Source organism: Pavona decussata, unplaced genomic scaffold, assembly GCF_977016875.1.
Source record: "Pavona decussata unplaced genomic scaffold, jaPavDecu1.1 SCAFFOLD_84, whole genome shotgun sequence".
NCBI lineage: Eukaryota > Metazoa > Cnidaria > Anthozoa > Scleractinia > Agariciidae > Pavona > Pavona decussata.
This window is the reverse complement of record NW_028145502.1, coordinates 96,655-113,277: the sequence shown is the minus strand read 5'-3', so window position 1 is coordinate 113,277 and position 16,623 is coordinate 96,655. Positions and strand designations below refer to the sequence as shown.

At 38.7% G+C, this 16,623-nt stretch overlaps 1 protein-coding gene across 2 annotated transcripts; it reads left to right on the top strand.

Moving 5' to 3' along the window:
- LOC146475244 (uncharacterized) lies at positions 1 to 15,674 on the top strand. Of its 2 annotated transcripts, XM_085115591.1 has the most exons (15): positions 1 to 1,034; positions 1,991 to 2,945; positions 3,262 to 3,376; positions 3,821 to 3,966; positions 4,136 to 4,294; positions 4,859 to 4,947; positions 5,596 to 5,760; positions 7,765 to 7,890; positions 8,554 to 8,687; positions 9,719 to 10,402; positions 11,371 to 11,510; positions 12,242 to 12,436; positions 13,123 to 13,243; positions 13,663 to 13,914; positions 14,406 to 15,674. In XM_085115591.1, the coding sequence occupies exons 2-15, from the start codon at positions 2,086 to 2,088 to the stop codon at positions 14,532 to 14,534; spliced, it is 3,315 nt and encodes a 1,104-aa protein (XP_084971717.1). In that variant the 5' UTR covers positions 1 to 1,034; positions 1,991 to 2,085; the 3' UTR covers positions 14,535 to 15,674. The 2 variants fall into 2 exon arrangements, with proteins under 2 accessions (XP_084971717.1, XP_084971716.1); XM_085115590.1 differs by having other exon boundaries at positions 1 to 2,945.
- The last annotated feature ends 949 nt before the right edge of the window (positions 15,675 to 16,623 follow it).

Genomic DNA, 16,623 nt, shown 5'->3' with positions numbered 1-16,623 from the left:
ATCCAATATTTTTAGGTATGCCGTTACCTACTGACTGCATGGAAAAAACACCATTATAATTATTATTATTATTATTATTATTATTATTATTATTATTATTGTTATTATTATTATTTATCCCTTTACCTTCCTCAGTCTAGTCAATTGCAATGTCCCAAGCCCCAAGCAACATTATCAAAAATATTTAAAACACTGACTCAATTTATCCTTAAGATAACTATTACGTAAGAATTCCCATGACAGGAACACGGTTTTCCATTCTTACCATTTGTTGATGCACGTTGCTATGATTTTCAACTCTGTTTACTATGTTTAGCCTTGACCTTGCACTGTATATCCTTTTTACAGGGAAACTTAAGGGCATCAGCTAGGGAGAATTTTCTCAAATCCATCAAAGCGGTGGAAATCTATATTGTCTTGAAATTTCACCCTTGTCCTTGCAGTCATTCGGTTTTATGCCATTGCTAGGTAACCGATATGATGCTGAACAACGCGAGGTTCAAAGTCGATGTCGCAAGACAAAATAGAATACAAAATTATAAGGATCTATAAGCAGTAATAACCTAAACTGTGAGTAAATTGAAAGTTTTTGCCGCAGAAGTTGAGGTTAATGAGCGCTCCGAATGATCCAACAAGCGTTCTTTAATTTTATTTTATTAGTGGTTGAGTCGCCTTTGAAAGTGAAAACTACCTGTTCAAACCAAAAAGCTCGATTCGTATAGAGTCCCTATTCCTAATGGTAATGCCTGAGAAAACGTTTACAACAAAATATATGTATTAAAGTAGAGTTAAAGCTATGCCTGATAGTGTTTTATTCAGCTAGAGGGGGAAACAACGCTTTCTTATCTCGTTGTGCTGATGAGTGTCGAAAGACTTGAAAAAATATCAAAACGTGTGAATATTATCCTTTCTTCCAAAATGCAAATGTATGCGAATTTATATTTCAATGTTTTTACAAAGCATGTCGCTCATTTGTGATCGGAAGCGTTCCAAATCGCTGGCGGAAGCGTTTGCGGATGATAGCAACCTCTTAGGTTAGGTAACAATGTTTTTATTTCTTTACACTAGCTGAACAAACCCTTAATTACGACTAATGTTTTCCTTTAAACCAAAGCGGACATATCATATCCCAGGCGGGAATGTCTGTCGAAGACTTAAACTGCTGAATAAAGTAATATTACGTATTTCTCAGTTGTCCTTGGCTTAGGACTGTAGTCCTTTGTGGAGATATTTCTATGATTATTTGTATTGTGTCTAACAAGTAAAAATCGCCGACGCGTTGCGAATGCAGCAACGGCAAAAATTACACCTAAGTCTGTTTACCGACGTATATTTCAGCCTAGTGAAAGGCGAACTCTAAAATTTTCATAATTTGTTACTTTCAATATGTCTATTTTTCTATCAAAGCTGAATTATAAAATTAAGGAAATTTTCGATTTTGGGGGAGAAATGCTTGCCGCAAATTCGCGTCAAGAATGGTAGAAGAAAGTTAGTTTTATGTTAATTTTTTCATTTCTGCCGGACTGATCATTTCAAACGCAACTACTTGTTCCTGTTTATTTTTCATTCTTTCAAATTTTTGGAGACGATATTTCCTTTCAGTGATACATTTTGTATTTAAAAGTTCTACAACATAAACTAATACGAATTGCTCGACAGACTTCCAACGGCGTGATTTCGCTACAAATTTCCCAACCATTTATTTAATATGTTAAACACAGACGCAAGATTTTTCTTTTAGTGTTATTTTAGGATAATTATTACTTTCATTTAAATTAATTCAGCTGAAATAATTTGAAAGGTAGCTTAACAAGGTAAGGTGATGTTATATTACAGTTTCAATTTGGAACATTAGAGAGAGGATATCCTGAGAATTTATTGCGGCATATTCACATTGAAATCCTGTCAAGGTTTGTTTTGATAGAGCTTAGTAGGTAATACGTGTGTAGAAAGTGTAATAAATGCAAATTACTCCAACTTGTTTAAACAGCAGGACTGGAAAACAGTGGCTGCTAGGAGTGCTTACTGAAGATTATTCTGTTTGTAAAAGAGTTCTGCTTCAAATTTGTGAGATGCGACCAGTTTATGGCCACCATGAAGTCTCAACACCTGCCAGTAGATTTGTCCAACCCCCGAGCACAGGTTCTCTTCCCAAACGGACATTACACTTACGCCTTCGGAAACACGCCTGCCGTGGAATTAATCGAACACTTTGGAACTTCAAACCATGATCACACTTTGAATATCTTATTACTTGGTATTGGAGATGTCAGAAATCTGCTGTCTACGGTTTCTGAATTGTCTCAGCGAAAAAAGGATGCTATTCCAGAGTGTTTGTGTTTTCACCTTAACGATTACGACGCGTCAATACTAGCTCGAGATGTTATCATTTTAGAAACTGTACACTCAATCGATCCAGATTGCGACCAAGATGTGGACTTTTTGTGGAACCTTTGGTACAATTTAGCACTGTCATACAAAGACTCACAGCGATTACAAACGATTATACAAAGGCTCATTTCAGAAGAACACGTGAAAAGCAATTTACAGTTTGGCTCGAGCGCTGTGTTTACAGAGTGTCAAGAAATTTGGAAAGATTGGCTTCAGTTGGAGATGAATATTGATGAAGTTGCCCTTGAGCGCCAAAATTTAATGTTGTATGGACTAAACCTGGAAGATAACAGCTTTTCCACCGCGGTATCATCCCTCACCAACACAACAATCAAACAGTTGTTAACGCCAACAGACGAAGAGAAGCTTGGCCGTACATATCTACAAAAGTCAGGCTTTTTGTATCAAGAAATCCATTCTTATTTCCTGAGCGGGTGTACGTCGCAGATTTACACTGATTCAAAAGTAAACCCAACTCTCATTCGCCCATTTGAACACAAATGGAAGGTGCATTATGGGAGCTGTCCATTTGCTGGCTACGTCCCAATAGACAGGTCAGTGTTTTGCTTATGGTTGTTTTTATAACTTCTGACAAAATTAACAAACTATTCTAACGCCTTTCCATTTTCATTTGGCTGAAAAATATTTTCGTCCACACAAGCGTTTCCACTGTTTAACGTGTTTACACTAGCGTATACCTTTTGATGCGTCTTCTCCTCAGCATTTTCAAATGTTTTTGTTTCCTCATCACCCCAAACGTTTTATTTCCAAAGGTTTGCCTTTGAAAAAATACAAGCTCCTTATTTTAGAAATTTAAAAAAAGTATGTAATACCAACATAGATGAAGTATTTATTAAAAATTTTCCTTAGGAATCTCCTTGAAAAGTACAAAAGAATAGCAAAATCATGCAAGAAAAAGCTCAAAACGTGGGGGAAAAATTTTCAAAGATGTTCCAGATTTAAATCTGAAACTTCCCGTATAAAGGTAAGTTGTAATAATTTAGTCTGGAATAGATTTAAAATAAAATTGCTTATCAATCATCTGGAAGCTACCTGAATTTTTATTAGTTTTTCAAACTGTTAAGGGATTTTCACGCTCTTTTAGCCTTTTGTTCCTTTTGAGTGAGGAGGGAGGGGAAGGAACGCAGATATGCTACTTGTGGTACACTCAGACACATTTCAACTAATTCGATGCCTTACTTTTGCCTAAGCCAAAGTACGATTACAAGTGAAGCAATATGTCAAAACTCTAACCCTAAAATTTATCCTCTCTTGGTTAACTATATTTATATGCCTAAGCGAACGAAAAAGATGATGATGATTATGATAACGATAATGAAAACGTTGTAGTTGTTCTGTACTATTGTACCTTTAATTTACCATTGAAACTTTTTGAACGATTCATATATTTCGTATTTGTCACTGTCAGATGATAGTTTGGAGTGGAGATGCCTTAGACCTGTGTCGCAATGGATTACCTAAGGATATACTGTTTGATGTGATTGACACGAGCAATCTCAGTGACCACATTGGATTGTTAAATATTCTTGTGTGCTGTGTGAGAAGACTGAAAGAGTAAGTCGCTTGCCAATTATATCTGTCGAATTGAAACCAGTATTACCTAATTCTATATCAGAAGGTGATTACAATTAAGGCACTTTGCAACGCTTAGTTATCCACCCAGAATGTAGCAGCGCTAACTTGTAATGCATGGGTTTATTGACTGGTATCATTCGTTTTTCAGGCCTGGCCAGTCTCAGTTGCTAACGTCCACCATGCTATATAGAGCGTCTGGTTTGTCAGATCTACAAGAGTACTTGGAGTCCAATCTTGGTATGCAGCCGAATCTGTACCCGACTGTACTTGGGCTCAAGCTAGCAGAGGACCTGGACCTAGGAAAAAGGTTCATGTTCTGTACCTAGTAACTATTACCATGAGTCTCTATATATGTAGTTCAGCAGTTACAGCATGTCAAGGTTTCGCCTTCTCACATGGGGCTCAGATTAGGAACCTTAGACACCTGTGGGCATGACCTCAACGAGAACGTCACAAAACAATATATAATAATTTGTTTTATAAAGTTAACAAACTTATTGTACTGTCCGTTACTTCTCTGTGGTTCCTCTTCAGAGGTATCCCCGTGGAATAATTCACCGAGGAGGATGCTCTCTCGATTTCATTACGTTTTACTAAAAGTTGCATACATCTCCAAGCAAGGAAGCATGTAACATACACAAGAGTGTGCCACATTCCCACTTGTGGTGGTACTTGCTTATGTGCATGATGCATGTACCCTGTGCATACGATTATACCCGAATGCCTTCTTGAAGCAATGACGTAACATTTACTAATGTTTCTGCTTGAAAGTTAAATTAAAAGGTCGTTTGAATGCTTATTTCTTGACATTTTTGTTCAATATATTTTAGTGATATTACATCCTCTTATCTTTTTCAACTCTTTTTTTTAGTGACATTTTGAACATAAAGGAAAGTCGAAGAATCGAGGATCGACTTATTTGGGTAAAAACCGAGCCAGAGAGATCACCTATAACGTTAGGTAAACTGATGCTTCTTGATCAGTATTTGATCCGTGCTTGTGTCTGTGTTCGTGGTATTTTTTCGATCCACTCCATCTTTACTTACCCCTCGTAAATCATGCAGTCCTTGGTTCAAGCAAGAACTAACTTCCACGTAAACTAGCCCATTCCTTCGCCTTGAGTGCATACATGAGAGAGTCGATGAAAGATAAAGGGAATTCTCACTCTTTTAGTGTAGCGCACGTAACATTCGAAGAAACTTAACGGATTTCAAACTGTTTGAGCTGTGCAGGAGACTCTATGCGAAATGAAGAATCCCGTACCTTTTTCATATACATAGCATACGAAAGTCTATGAGAGCTCATGACAGCTGGTGATCACTGAAAGGAAAATAAGTCATTGGACTTAAAAGCTCAAGCAGACTACAACTCGATCTACGAGAGCACATGGGGAATCATACTAGAGTTAAACCCAATCGTTACTCGGCTACCACCTGCTCCTTGCTGTCCCATCGACCCGTAGTAGCGCTTTAATTTATTCACCCTCGCCTCTCAACATTGAGACGCTCTAAAGAACTCTCAATTTCCATCAGCTATCGTTCTTGTCTCACCAGAGTTTGACTCATTTTGTTGATCATGAAATTAAATGACACTTTTTCTCTTCACCAGCCCGTTCTCCAGACATCATTGACGCTTTGAAGTCCATGGCATCTCGATGCTGTAGATTGCCTTCTCCGGAAAAGCGTTGCCTGCAGCTGAGTGGTGTGACCCTCTCCTCGCCTGTAACACTTTTTTTGGCATTTATGCAAATAGTGGATACTTTTAAAGACTCTGGTTAGTGAAACGTATTGTTATTAATAGGAATGTATATGTTATGTAATGCATACATATAGAGCATCTTATATTCACGCACTATGCATACTACAGGGCGTTTCAAAAGTTCGTGGACATTTTTTTTTAATACAAATAAATGACAGTTTTAGGAATCCGATGCTAATGAAAGTTTTCCAGTTTTATGTACATCGTTTCCTTTGACCTCTGTTGAAACATCAATATCCAGAGTGCCCCCCTTTGTTCTGTATAACGTTTTTGAGCCGTTGCGGCATGGAACGAGCTAGCTCCCTTAGGCTTGCTAGCGGTATGTCCCGCCGGCTTGCCGTAACCTTGATTTTAGTCCACCCATCGTCTTAGGGATTGGATCTCTGTATGCAGCTTCTTCGATAATGCTCCATAGGTTTTCAATGGGGTTAAGGTCAGGTGAATTTGCCTGCCACTCATCTTTGTGGATAAAATTTTCTGAGGTTTCTCTTACACCACTGCCGGGTCATGCTTTCGCCGTATGAGCTGGGGCGCCATCTTGAACGAAGGTCGCACTGCTATTGTTCGTGAAAAGCTTTCGTATTACAGGCTATTCTGTTGTACATCTTCGGCTGAAAAGAGGCTTCACTTCTTTCTCAGGGATTTTTGTGATATAATACTCTGCCGCTACAGTTTGTCCTTGCACGATGAAATGTAGGGAAGTAAGGCCGCGGCCTGTCATGCCACCCCAAACCATCCATTTGGCGCTTCCTTTAACTTGGTACGATGGCGGAACTTGACTCTCCTTTGAGCCCCATACGATATCGTTTTTAGGGTTCGGAAGATGAAAAAGGTATTTAGGGCACTCATCGCTAAAGAGAAAATTTCTCCATTCATCTGCTGTAAATTTACGATATTTACGAGCGAATACTAAGCGAGCTTTCCCCTGGTTGTTGCTCAGCAGTGAAAGCTTTTTTCGTTTCAAAGGCTTCCATCCTATTTCTTGACATATACTTCCACACTGTTGGTGCAGCTTTGTTCTTCAGTTGTTTGCTGATTTTTCCCGAGAATTCCTCTTTTATACTTTGCTTTTTTTATAACTTTTTTTGCGCTTCTGTCAAGGACTGATGGTCGACCACTTCTTGGCTTGTCGTGAAACTCTTGTGAACTTGACCACTTCGCTACCCAGCTCTTGCTTTTTTGCAGTATTCTAGCCGTTTCTCGAACAGATACTCCAGATGATCGTAGAATTGCTGCCTGTGCTCTTAAATAGACTGCTTTTTTTAGGGTTCATAATTAGAAATTATATCAAGACGTTGAAAATCTACAGTATGTAGTTGCTACTGAAAACAGACAAAAATGGCGGGAAAGTACAGAAACACACACGACACAGATTTGCACCTTTTGGCGGGAAAATCTTTATTTCAACGAGGCTTTTTATCTGACTCGTACAAAAGTTCTGAAAATCGATAAACAATAGGATTTGTTAATATCTGCAAGAAAATGGAGAGAAATATAAGAAATCTGGATAAAGTATAGACTTTTTAAAATGTCCACGAACTTTTGAAACACCCTGTATATAATATTGCATTAGAGTATTTATGCATCAGCTGTGGTCCCGTGTACGTGCAGCGCAGGTGATTAGATGCAAGCTATCAACCCCACATCACTTTTCCATTGCCTTATAACTTTAACCTTATAACATCAGTACAAAAGGTTGAGCTCCTGAAAGTTGTAAAATTTGCAACCGGAACAGTCAGGAATACACGGCACACCGTTGGTTTCATGGCTTTAAGTGAAAGCCAAACCAAATATCAGCCACAGGGTTGTCTACGTGACTGCATGAAACAACTACGAGTATTATCACTCCTCTACCATTAGCTTGTCAAGTTTCACTGCCTAAGGATACAGCGTTAACCACCCACAATCAGAAGAAATGTCCAACGTCCTGAGAGTCTGGTAATTACCGTGCCTCCGTCATGGCCATTGGGAAATTACTATAAAAACTTCCTTGCCTTAACTCTATTTATTTTCACTTAGTTGAACAGCTCCTATCATATGTGGAAGAGTCGTTACCAACAGTAAGACTTTTTCGAAAACGTACTTGTGCCAAGATCTGTGGCCTGTCCTGGAATGTTCTGAAGTGCCTAGCAGGATTATCATTAGGTAGGAATAAATTAATCAGAAGGTGGGTGCAATAACTTGTTGCAGTTTCGGGCTTAAATCTCCTACTTAAACTTTTCCAAACAAATGTGTACAATTTTTCTCATCTGTATTTTAAACCTCACATAGAACACTTATCTCAGATTAGCTGGCACAACCAACTAATAGTAAGAAGTTTGTACCGTTTGGCCGGGGCGCGTGACACACAGCGCGAAGCTTCACTTCCGCTGAACGAAAATAATGCTGGTCACGTTTCTCGCCTAGCTAAGTCATTCCTTGGTCGGCGGTCCATTTGAAGCGAAATTATTGGAAATCCCCTTTTCATTTCTAGCGCGCCATCAATTAATGATAGTGCTATCGTTGTATTCAACTTCCGCTTATTGACAATAGAAGCAATCATGTGAGGTTATACTCTCCAAAACGACAGCACGGCGCTTTAAAAAGCAAAAATAAGCTATACTGATGTAAATCTTCTTGGTACAGAGAAATGTTATGTCCATGTGTTACAGAGGTGGAATTAAGACTTAAGTTCCGCAAATCCAACGCCAGTCTATTGCGGAAGGAAGTTTCCTGCCTTTTAATTCGCACCGAACTTCTGAGTTCAAAGAACGTAAAATTCAAGAAAGGTTCTAAGAAAGTCACTCCCATTTTCCTCAAATTCACCAGGTGTTGTCCTGAAAGTTGAAGTTCAAGTAACGTTTCCTGTAAGTACATTTTCACGCAACACACCTGTGATGCAAGCTGTCCTGTTTGAGGACCCCAGTGATGCAATATTCCTCAAAGCTTGGCCTGTGTCTCAGGTAAGGAGAAACGGACTGCCCCCATGCACCTTCGCTGTCTAAGGATGTTAAAAAATAATTGGATGATGTTCAGATATCTAAAGTGCCCCTACCCTTCAATTTTTTTTCTTTTGGTAGATTTCAATATCGGTGAAGAACTCATTTTCGAAGAAATTTGTTAGAAATATTGAATCCTTTTTTTTTACGAGCGCTAAAAGTTACTGAAATTTTTAAATTTTTGCGCGCTTTAAGCCCCGCTGGACAAATTTTTGTCTCGTGGGCTCATTGGGAACGAGCCAATGAGAAGCGTCCGATATTTGACACTTTCTTAGCTGTGACGTAAGAAAAGAACACCAGAGGGATTCAGAAGGAATCTTATGCATGCTGATTCCTTTCTCTACATCTCGAGAGTTGCTGCACCTAAAAACCACACATTTTTCAACCATTTTCTCTGTTTACAATTGAAGAATTACAGCGAATCTTCGGATATTTTTGCACGATGTCCTTTTGTTACGTCACACTCCATATTTGGCCGAGTGGGGGACTAATGCGAACGATAGGTGAAAATATCGACAAGACTGCCTTCACTTCTAGCGCTCGCAAAAAAAAAAAGGATTCAATATTTCTCAAAACTTTTTTGGAAAACGAGTTCTTGAAAGATATCGAAATCTACCAAAAGAAAACAAATTGAAGGGTTAGGGGCATTTTATCAGCAATTGTTAAAATATATATACTCGGTAATTGTCGGTTGGACTTCCGTAGTTTTGGATTTCCTTGGTTTATCTTCGGTAATAAAATTCGCAGGTGCTTGCATTGACGAGATCTGTTTGTTTGTTTGTTCCATGTTTTGCGTGCCAGGGTAGTAGCACTGATACAAAACATTTACCAAACAAAAATTAAAATAGAAAAGAATAGAAAGGGATACTGGTTGCCATATAGAGGAAGGTTACCCTGAATCCATTTGCAATCCGAGGTGTAGTCTTCCGAAAGTGCTCAGTCAAATCTTTGTTAATTTCGATTCAGCAGTTGCATGTTTATTTTTTGTTTTTCAGTTAGAGCAAAGGACATTCCATCGACCAGTTCATTTGTTTTACAACAACGTCCGCTATGACCCTGATAAAGAAACAGCTAGCTTCTTGGTGCTTGAACAAGACTGGAAAGCTCTTCATTCAGATACAGTTCTGATTTTAATAAGCTCTTCTGTTAGCTGCACTTCTCACTCTGTAGAATTAAAAAGTAGCTGTAAAGCAACTAAGACTGACAACGTGTGCTGTTTCACAAATGAAGACGACATGAAAGGTAGAAATACTCGAGAAAAGGGGAATATGGCGCGTCCATCCAAAAGGCGCAAGTCACGTCTGGCTAGAAACATTTCATGCGTCAGTGTGAGTTGTATCAGTGACGTAAGTGGTAGAGGTCTCCAAAAGTATGACAGTTGTTACCGGCTTGATGTCCTGACCAGCCAGGATCTTGTTATTCATAACTCTGGTCATGCGCATAGCAGTACAGATTGCTTGGTCTCAGCAGGGAAAAACACTACGCACCTTTTTCAAAAAGGGATCGATTCGCCATCTTTTCAGCTAGATGATGAAGTTACCTCCGATACAAAGGTAGCTGTTGAACAGGATGGTAACGTGACAGTATCAACTGAACAAGTGGATAATGTTGTACAGTCCTTTGGATTGCTTGACGTGATGCTGGTAATACCACAGAGTTTAAAGAGTGACCATCTTGAGGTAGTTATATAACAATTGACTGATTGGATCAGATAATATAAAATATTAACGGCAGACTGATCCCAACGGCGGAGGTGACGAGCTTGATAGAACAAACAACAAAAGCTAGAATAACTGAAATATATTTGTTTTTTTTTAAAAAACAAATTTTTTAACAAATTTTTTTTATTGTATTCAGATAATATACACTACTTGATTGGCTAAAAACCATAACTCTGCGATAACAGAAAATCATTTAGATTACTCATTTCAAGGAATGAAAGGATTAAAATATCCCTCACTAAATTTTACGCGTCATGGCAACGTTTGCAGGAGAAAGTTTTGAAAAACTCGAAACAGGAGTGGAAATTGTCTAAAGGTTTCCTGGGGGAGGGTCAGACAGCTTTTCCTTCAACGGAGTTCACACAGCTGAGGTGGAGACCTCAAAAATAGATGCAGTTTTCTGGAGACAAGCACCTCTCTGCAGATGCGTTTGAACGCCCCTAGTTCCCACCGTTACTGCATATCATTTCTATCTACAATAGATGCCATTTGGAGTGGCATTCGTGTCTTGCGCCGAGCGCGTCCTTTTGGAGTGAGATAATCGTTTATCGTTTTGCCAATGGGACCATTTTAGTTTGTTTTCTTTACAAATCTGGCAAGAACACAACAATCGCTCTCACAACCACCCCGTTCCACAGCTCTTTCTTTAGGTTGTCTCATGTCAAGAACCCCTTCATGTGACCACTCCCTTGATAGCACCAGATTTGGAAGGCCCGGATGAACGGGGCTCTACTTTCGTCAAATAATTTGAATTTCTCGTAAGTGTTCCCATCAGGAAACAGAACATTGTACTCTTCGAAACTGAACTGGACCTGTATCTCATCTTGTTTGTTTTAGTCTCATTTTGATGATAGATGGAAAAATAACTATTGAATCATTTGTTTATAATAGAACTGTGAAACATTAATTTCCCCCCTTATTTTCAGTTACTAGCTCTGGAGGAACATTCCTTCTGCTATAATGCGGACATTCGGATCCTGATGACCTGCCCCATGGGGACCCCCACAGTAGACTTTTACCCTAAGGACATGCCAACCACTGTGGAAATCTCGTTTGATAGTGAAAGGTAAAAAGTAGTCCTGGATACTGATAAGATAGGCAATATACAAAGAAAGAATTAAAGAAAATAAAACTTAATATTTAATACTAAAAATATGTAGACAGCTATGACACTTGATTCTTGCAGTTGACAGGTGTGTTGCCACTAATTAACTAATTCAAAGTAACCCAGCTGTTGCAGGTGTTCTATGGTAGGGGCGACACCAGCACATGCGAGAGACCACGGAAGCATTTTATCGCTTGCTCGCATATTTTCTTCATTCTAATCCCAACTACTTGAACACCTGGGCCAGCCAAAATAGGAACCTAGGAAAATGTCCTAGCTGGGCCGCCACGAGTCTTCCTGTACATATCTTTCTTAGTGCATCACCAATTACAATTCACCATACATTTTTCTTTATATTATCAAAAGATAATGAAATATAAGTTCCTTGTACAGAAGTTCAAGAGGATTGAAAAGGTTTACTTTGAGAAGATTGGAAATTTTTCCGTTGCATCACGAAATATAGGTCGTATGCACCATTAATGTAGCAAAACGTACATTAGCCCAGCCTTTCAACCGTTCTCTCGGCATTTATAGGTGAACGCGCATGCCTGTCCCTTGTATCCTCCCTTCTTCGACTGTTGACTTCGATTGATTGGTTGATTGAATTCCATAAAAAAAACATCTTAACCATTTTAACAACTATCATTGGTCTAATGCTTTTATCAATGCTTTTTTCTGATTGCTATCTAAAGGATGCCGCTGAGTCTGTATTTTTCTGCTCCTGTGGATGAGAAGTTTTCTAAAGTCCAAATGTTAGCGGATAAAAAGCGCCTCAGGTGTCATTTTCCCAAGAGTGAGCTCGGCATTCATGGGCGAGCATGCATCAAAAGACCTGCCGTCATGGACTTGTCACGTCTTCCAAAGTGGACTGGAATGAAAGATTTACAGTAATACCTCTTTGGATTTTCTCTGTCTGTTTCTTCATCGCCTAGGCGATGGGCGGAACGCAGTAGGGCGGGATACGTTAACCCCTCAGTAAAAAATTTAAAGAATGTACACCGCAAATGGTATCGTAAGGTTTGGCCTTAAAATATATTTGTCTTAAACAGCGCCATTTTACGGCATTTGAAGCAGTTGATAAAGTCGTTCCGAGAGCCATAGTTAAGTACAATTGTGAGGGTAGAGCAACTTCCCCCCCCCCCTTCCTCACCTTAAAAAATTTCCAGAAATGTGCTGAAAGAATGGAGTGGAACGACGTCCCCCTGAGAAAAGCACAGAAAGTTATTACCCGTGAATTGCGCAACATTACCGAAGTTAGCCTTGTTGTCCAGTGTTCCGCAGAGCTTTGAAAGCCATGATAGCGAATAACACTCACAGGCGATGAGCCACGGTAGCCCGGCCTAACTGACCTTGTAAACGAGACACGAACTTTACTCAGCTTACAATTATGAGGAGATAAATGACCGGCATTTCGTCGAAAAATAGTCGCTGACTACCTTTTTGATAATGCTCAGAGATACCAGATATTGTGTTGAAACTGGTGTGGGGCAGCTAATTCACAAAAACGTGTAGCTTTTCCCTGGTATAAGTCGTGAGATATACACATTTGCCAATCATGTTTTCTTTATTTCAGACTTTTGATGTCCTGCGTATCAGCTGAAGAGGATGAGGTTGTGTCCGAGGAAGCAGAAGCCTTTGTCGAGTTACAGAGAACTTTGCAATGCATTATTTCGTCTGTTGTGGAGTATCCGCAGGTAGTTTTTTTTTACTTCGAAAAACAAAACAAAAAAAAAAAACAAAACAAAAACAAAAACAAAAACAAAAAAAAAAAAAAAACAGACAGCTACACTGCAAGTAACGTTTAGTATTTTCCGTTGCTAGTCCATGCAGGATTAATTTCCTTTTTGCTTCATGACTTGATTTTAAATAGTCTCCGTGACTCAGTTGTAGATCCCATTATTCCGAGAATTGACAAACGAAAATCACTGCAACTGGCCAATCCCTTTTTCATTTCGATTTCAAGTAAACGCTAAAAGCATATGATGTTGATAAATTGAGAAGTGCTCAAATCAACACGAGGATACCTCATTAAAATGCGAACGTCCTTAACTGACTGCGGTCAACCATCATTTGCTACGATTTTATTTCTTTTCTTCTTTTTTACCTTTTATAGAAAAACACCTGCTTTACTGTTCACGAGTCACGTGACACAGAGGGGACCTCACCAAGTTTCACTATCGTCATACATGAAGTGTACTCTTACAAACAGGTTCCACTGACCAAGGTTCTGTTTTGTGACCACAGTGTAACATCTTTTCCTTCACAAGGCGCAACAAATTCAATGACCGCCGCTAAATACAAAGAGGTTCTAATACAAATGATGGCAAACAAGCAGGAGAGTCCTATGATTCACGTGACCAACCAGGTAATTTAAATTGTCCTTTTTTTCTTTTGTCAAAAGATTTCCGGAATTCTTCGGCTTTTCCTCGGAAAAGTTCGGCCGCTTTCTCGGTAGTCGTTATATGGTGTTTCGGTCTTAACAAGCCAAAGGTAAAATACAAGCAGTAAAAGGTGTACAACGATTGACAGCTTTTATTTGAATGGTAATGATAAAGCCACACCAGATACGTACAATATTTAAGTGCAAATCTTTAGAACTGATCTGTTAAACTTCAAAAATAAACGCAAAAATATGTTGGACGTGTATGCGTGCCTCAACCGGGATGTCCTGCAAGCTTTGATTTATCAGTGGATTACTTCTTATAACCTTCACAATCAACGAACACAGCTCATTTTGTCCTCGAAAGACGAAATGTGCCCTCAAACCCAACCCTTAATTTTACTGACATGGCTATCATCCAGAGTGTCAGGTTTGTGCCTGTTTCAGCTTTGTTAAAGGACTTCTTTACTTTGTAGGGGCAGGCTCTTTTAAGGAGACTCCTGTATTCAAATGCCAAGAGATTGATGCAAACTGAACGACTTAAACCTGTATGGATTGACTCTTTCCTCCAACTAAGATTCCAAGAAGACGAACACCAGTTTTGAAATGGACCACAGGGATGGAGTCACTCTGATGAAACTGATCTCTTGGTAATTACTTTGCTCTTACACCTACAGTTGTTATTTTCCAGCATGAAAAATTGATGTCTTATTTGAACAGATCATTGGAATATCATGTTTGTTTTCTCTTATTTTCCGCTGATGGCAATCAGTTTTGGTTATTTTTGTTACTGAGGCTAGTCAGTATAAGTACCTTTTGATTACTGTAACTAAATGGACAAGTGTGGCTTTGACAAGGCCGCATAAACTTAACTTACATGTAGCATCATGCGTTCGTCTTTGTTTGCAAGTGCGAAAGGCGTTGCTGAAAAGAAATAAACGCCTTCATGACTTCCATAGACCACTATGACTGAAACATGAAGACCTTGAGTGCCCCGCCAATGAGCATCTTTCAACAAACATAGTAATATTTGGTTAACACAGTAACCATAAAAGTCCCTGGGGATGGATCATTTTTCGAATCTGAAAAGACCAACTCCCTAATTTTGGATGCTTTGAATTTTGCGAGATTTAGAATTTACTACAGTCATTCATTTAAGAGATCATCATCATGCATCCGGCAGGTCACTTGCACGTTACTAGTAGTTGTCGCTGAAAAAAATTTTAACCATTTCATCACCATAAGACTGCGCTTTTGACAATTTAGGACGTTTTAAATTTCCTTTCATAAAAGCAAAACTTGAAAAAAGATTGATGAATTGTATCATTTGATAACGAGTGCTTTATTTTAGTTATTTAGAATTAATCAGTTTTTGAATAAAAGCTTATTTTTTTTTATATGAAGGCAAGCACGATACGTGACGCATTCCGTCTGCGTGTCGTGCGCAAGCTAAGAATAAAAACTTGTTTCTTTTAAATTGAAACGAGCTTCTCTATTCATGTGAGTAAAGATGTACAATAAAACAAATTAAAAAGCATTAACTGTGCTTTGTTCTGTTATAAAGAACCCAAAGAAGAGACGAGTGCACTGAAGAAGTTAGAAGTTGCACTCGCTTGTGGATCGTGTTTCACTTCTTTTGAGCTCTCGTCGCTTCCTTGCGTGCTTTAACACAGAACATTTGCTAAGCAAAATAAAAAAACAAACAACAAGAACAACAACGACAATAAAATCTATTTCCTTAAACAGTTCATTTATTTTCTTTCATTTGTACCCTAACCCTAACCCATTGTATAAATAAAGTTAAACTTTTTCACATCCCGGTAATATATCACCATGTACTCAGCGACCAACAAAATATTGGCTACTATCCTCCATTAAAACATAAAATTTCGTAAATAAAATCCTTGGTTCAGGTAAGCCCTTTAACCCTTTTAAGCCTAATTGCCGTTTTCATTGTCACGTCATAAAAAAATTAGACTCGAAACAATTCACCGAATGTTGTTAAGAGTTTCACGTTTAGTAGAACATTAACAAAGAAACAAGTTGTCCAAGTCTCAGGGTTAGCCAGTGTCCCGTACTTGAATTATTTGTCCAAATCTTCGACACGAATTTATAGAGCTCAGTAGAAAGACGCCATATTTGAGCCTCTCCGAAGGACACAACAATGGCGGCGGAATTTCAAAATAAAACATCCAGAATTCAGTTCAGTTCATCTTTCAACTGATAAAGATTAAACTTCACAGGGCTTCACGGCTTTTGCCTTTAGAATTCAATGACGTCACAGTAATGACCAGCACCTTAGTATCACTGTATCAACCATAGAGGTCAAGAGAATGAAGAAAATGATTACATGACGTCTTGATATCTACAGAAATTCTCCCAACTTGTACCATAACAAATATATGGTGAACAATGACGAGAAAATGCATGTTGATCAGTATTAGTTTGAAAAAGCTTTAATATACCCCAGCCTCTCGGTTCATCAATCACTACTGACTCTCACGTGATATAGTTTCCTTGCAATCCCCGCACAGGCTTCCTCTTTTTTTCTGAAGGCAGCGTCTTCGGATTGTGCGTGAATTTAGAGTTCTTGTTACAGTTTTATGGCTCTAACAGCGCATCCGGGCAAACAGTACAAGAAATATCAAACTGCAGGAAATTGCTGCCATATAATCCAAATTGCTCTACTTTTAA

Coding starts and splice junctions, on each gene's coding strand:
- LOC146475244 (XM_085115591.1), top strand. CDS start 2,086: ATGGCCACCATGAAGTCTCAACACCTGCCAGTAGATTTGTCCAACCCC. Junction 4,295..4,858: donor GACCTGGACCTAGGAAAAAG/GTTCATGTTCTG, acceptor TCTTTTTTTTAG/TGACATTTTGAACATAAAGG. Junction 11,511..12,241: donor ATCTCGTTTGATAGTGAAAG/GTAAAAAGTAGT, acceptor TGCTATCTAAAG/GATGCCGCTGAGTCTGTATT.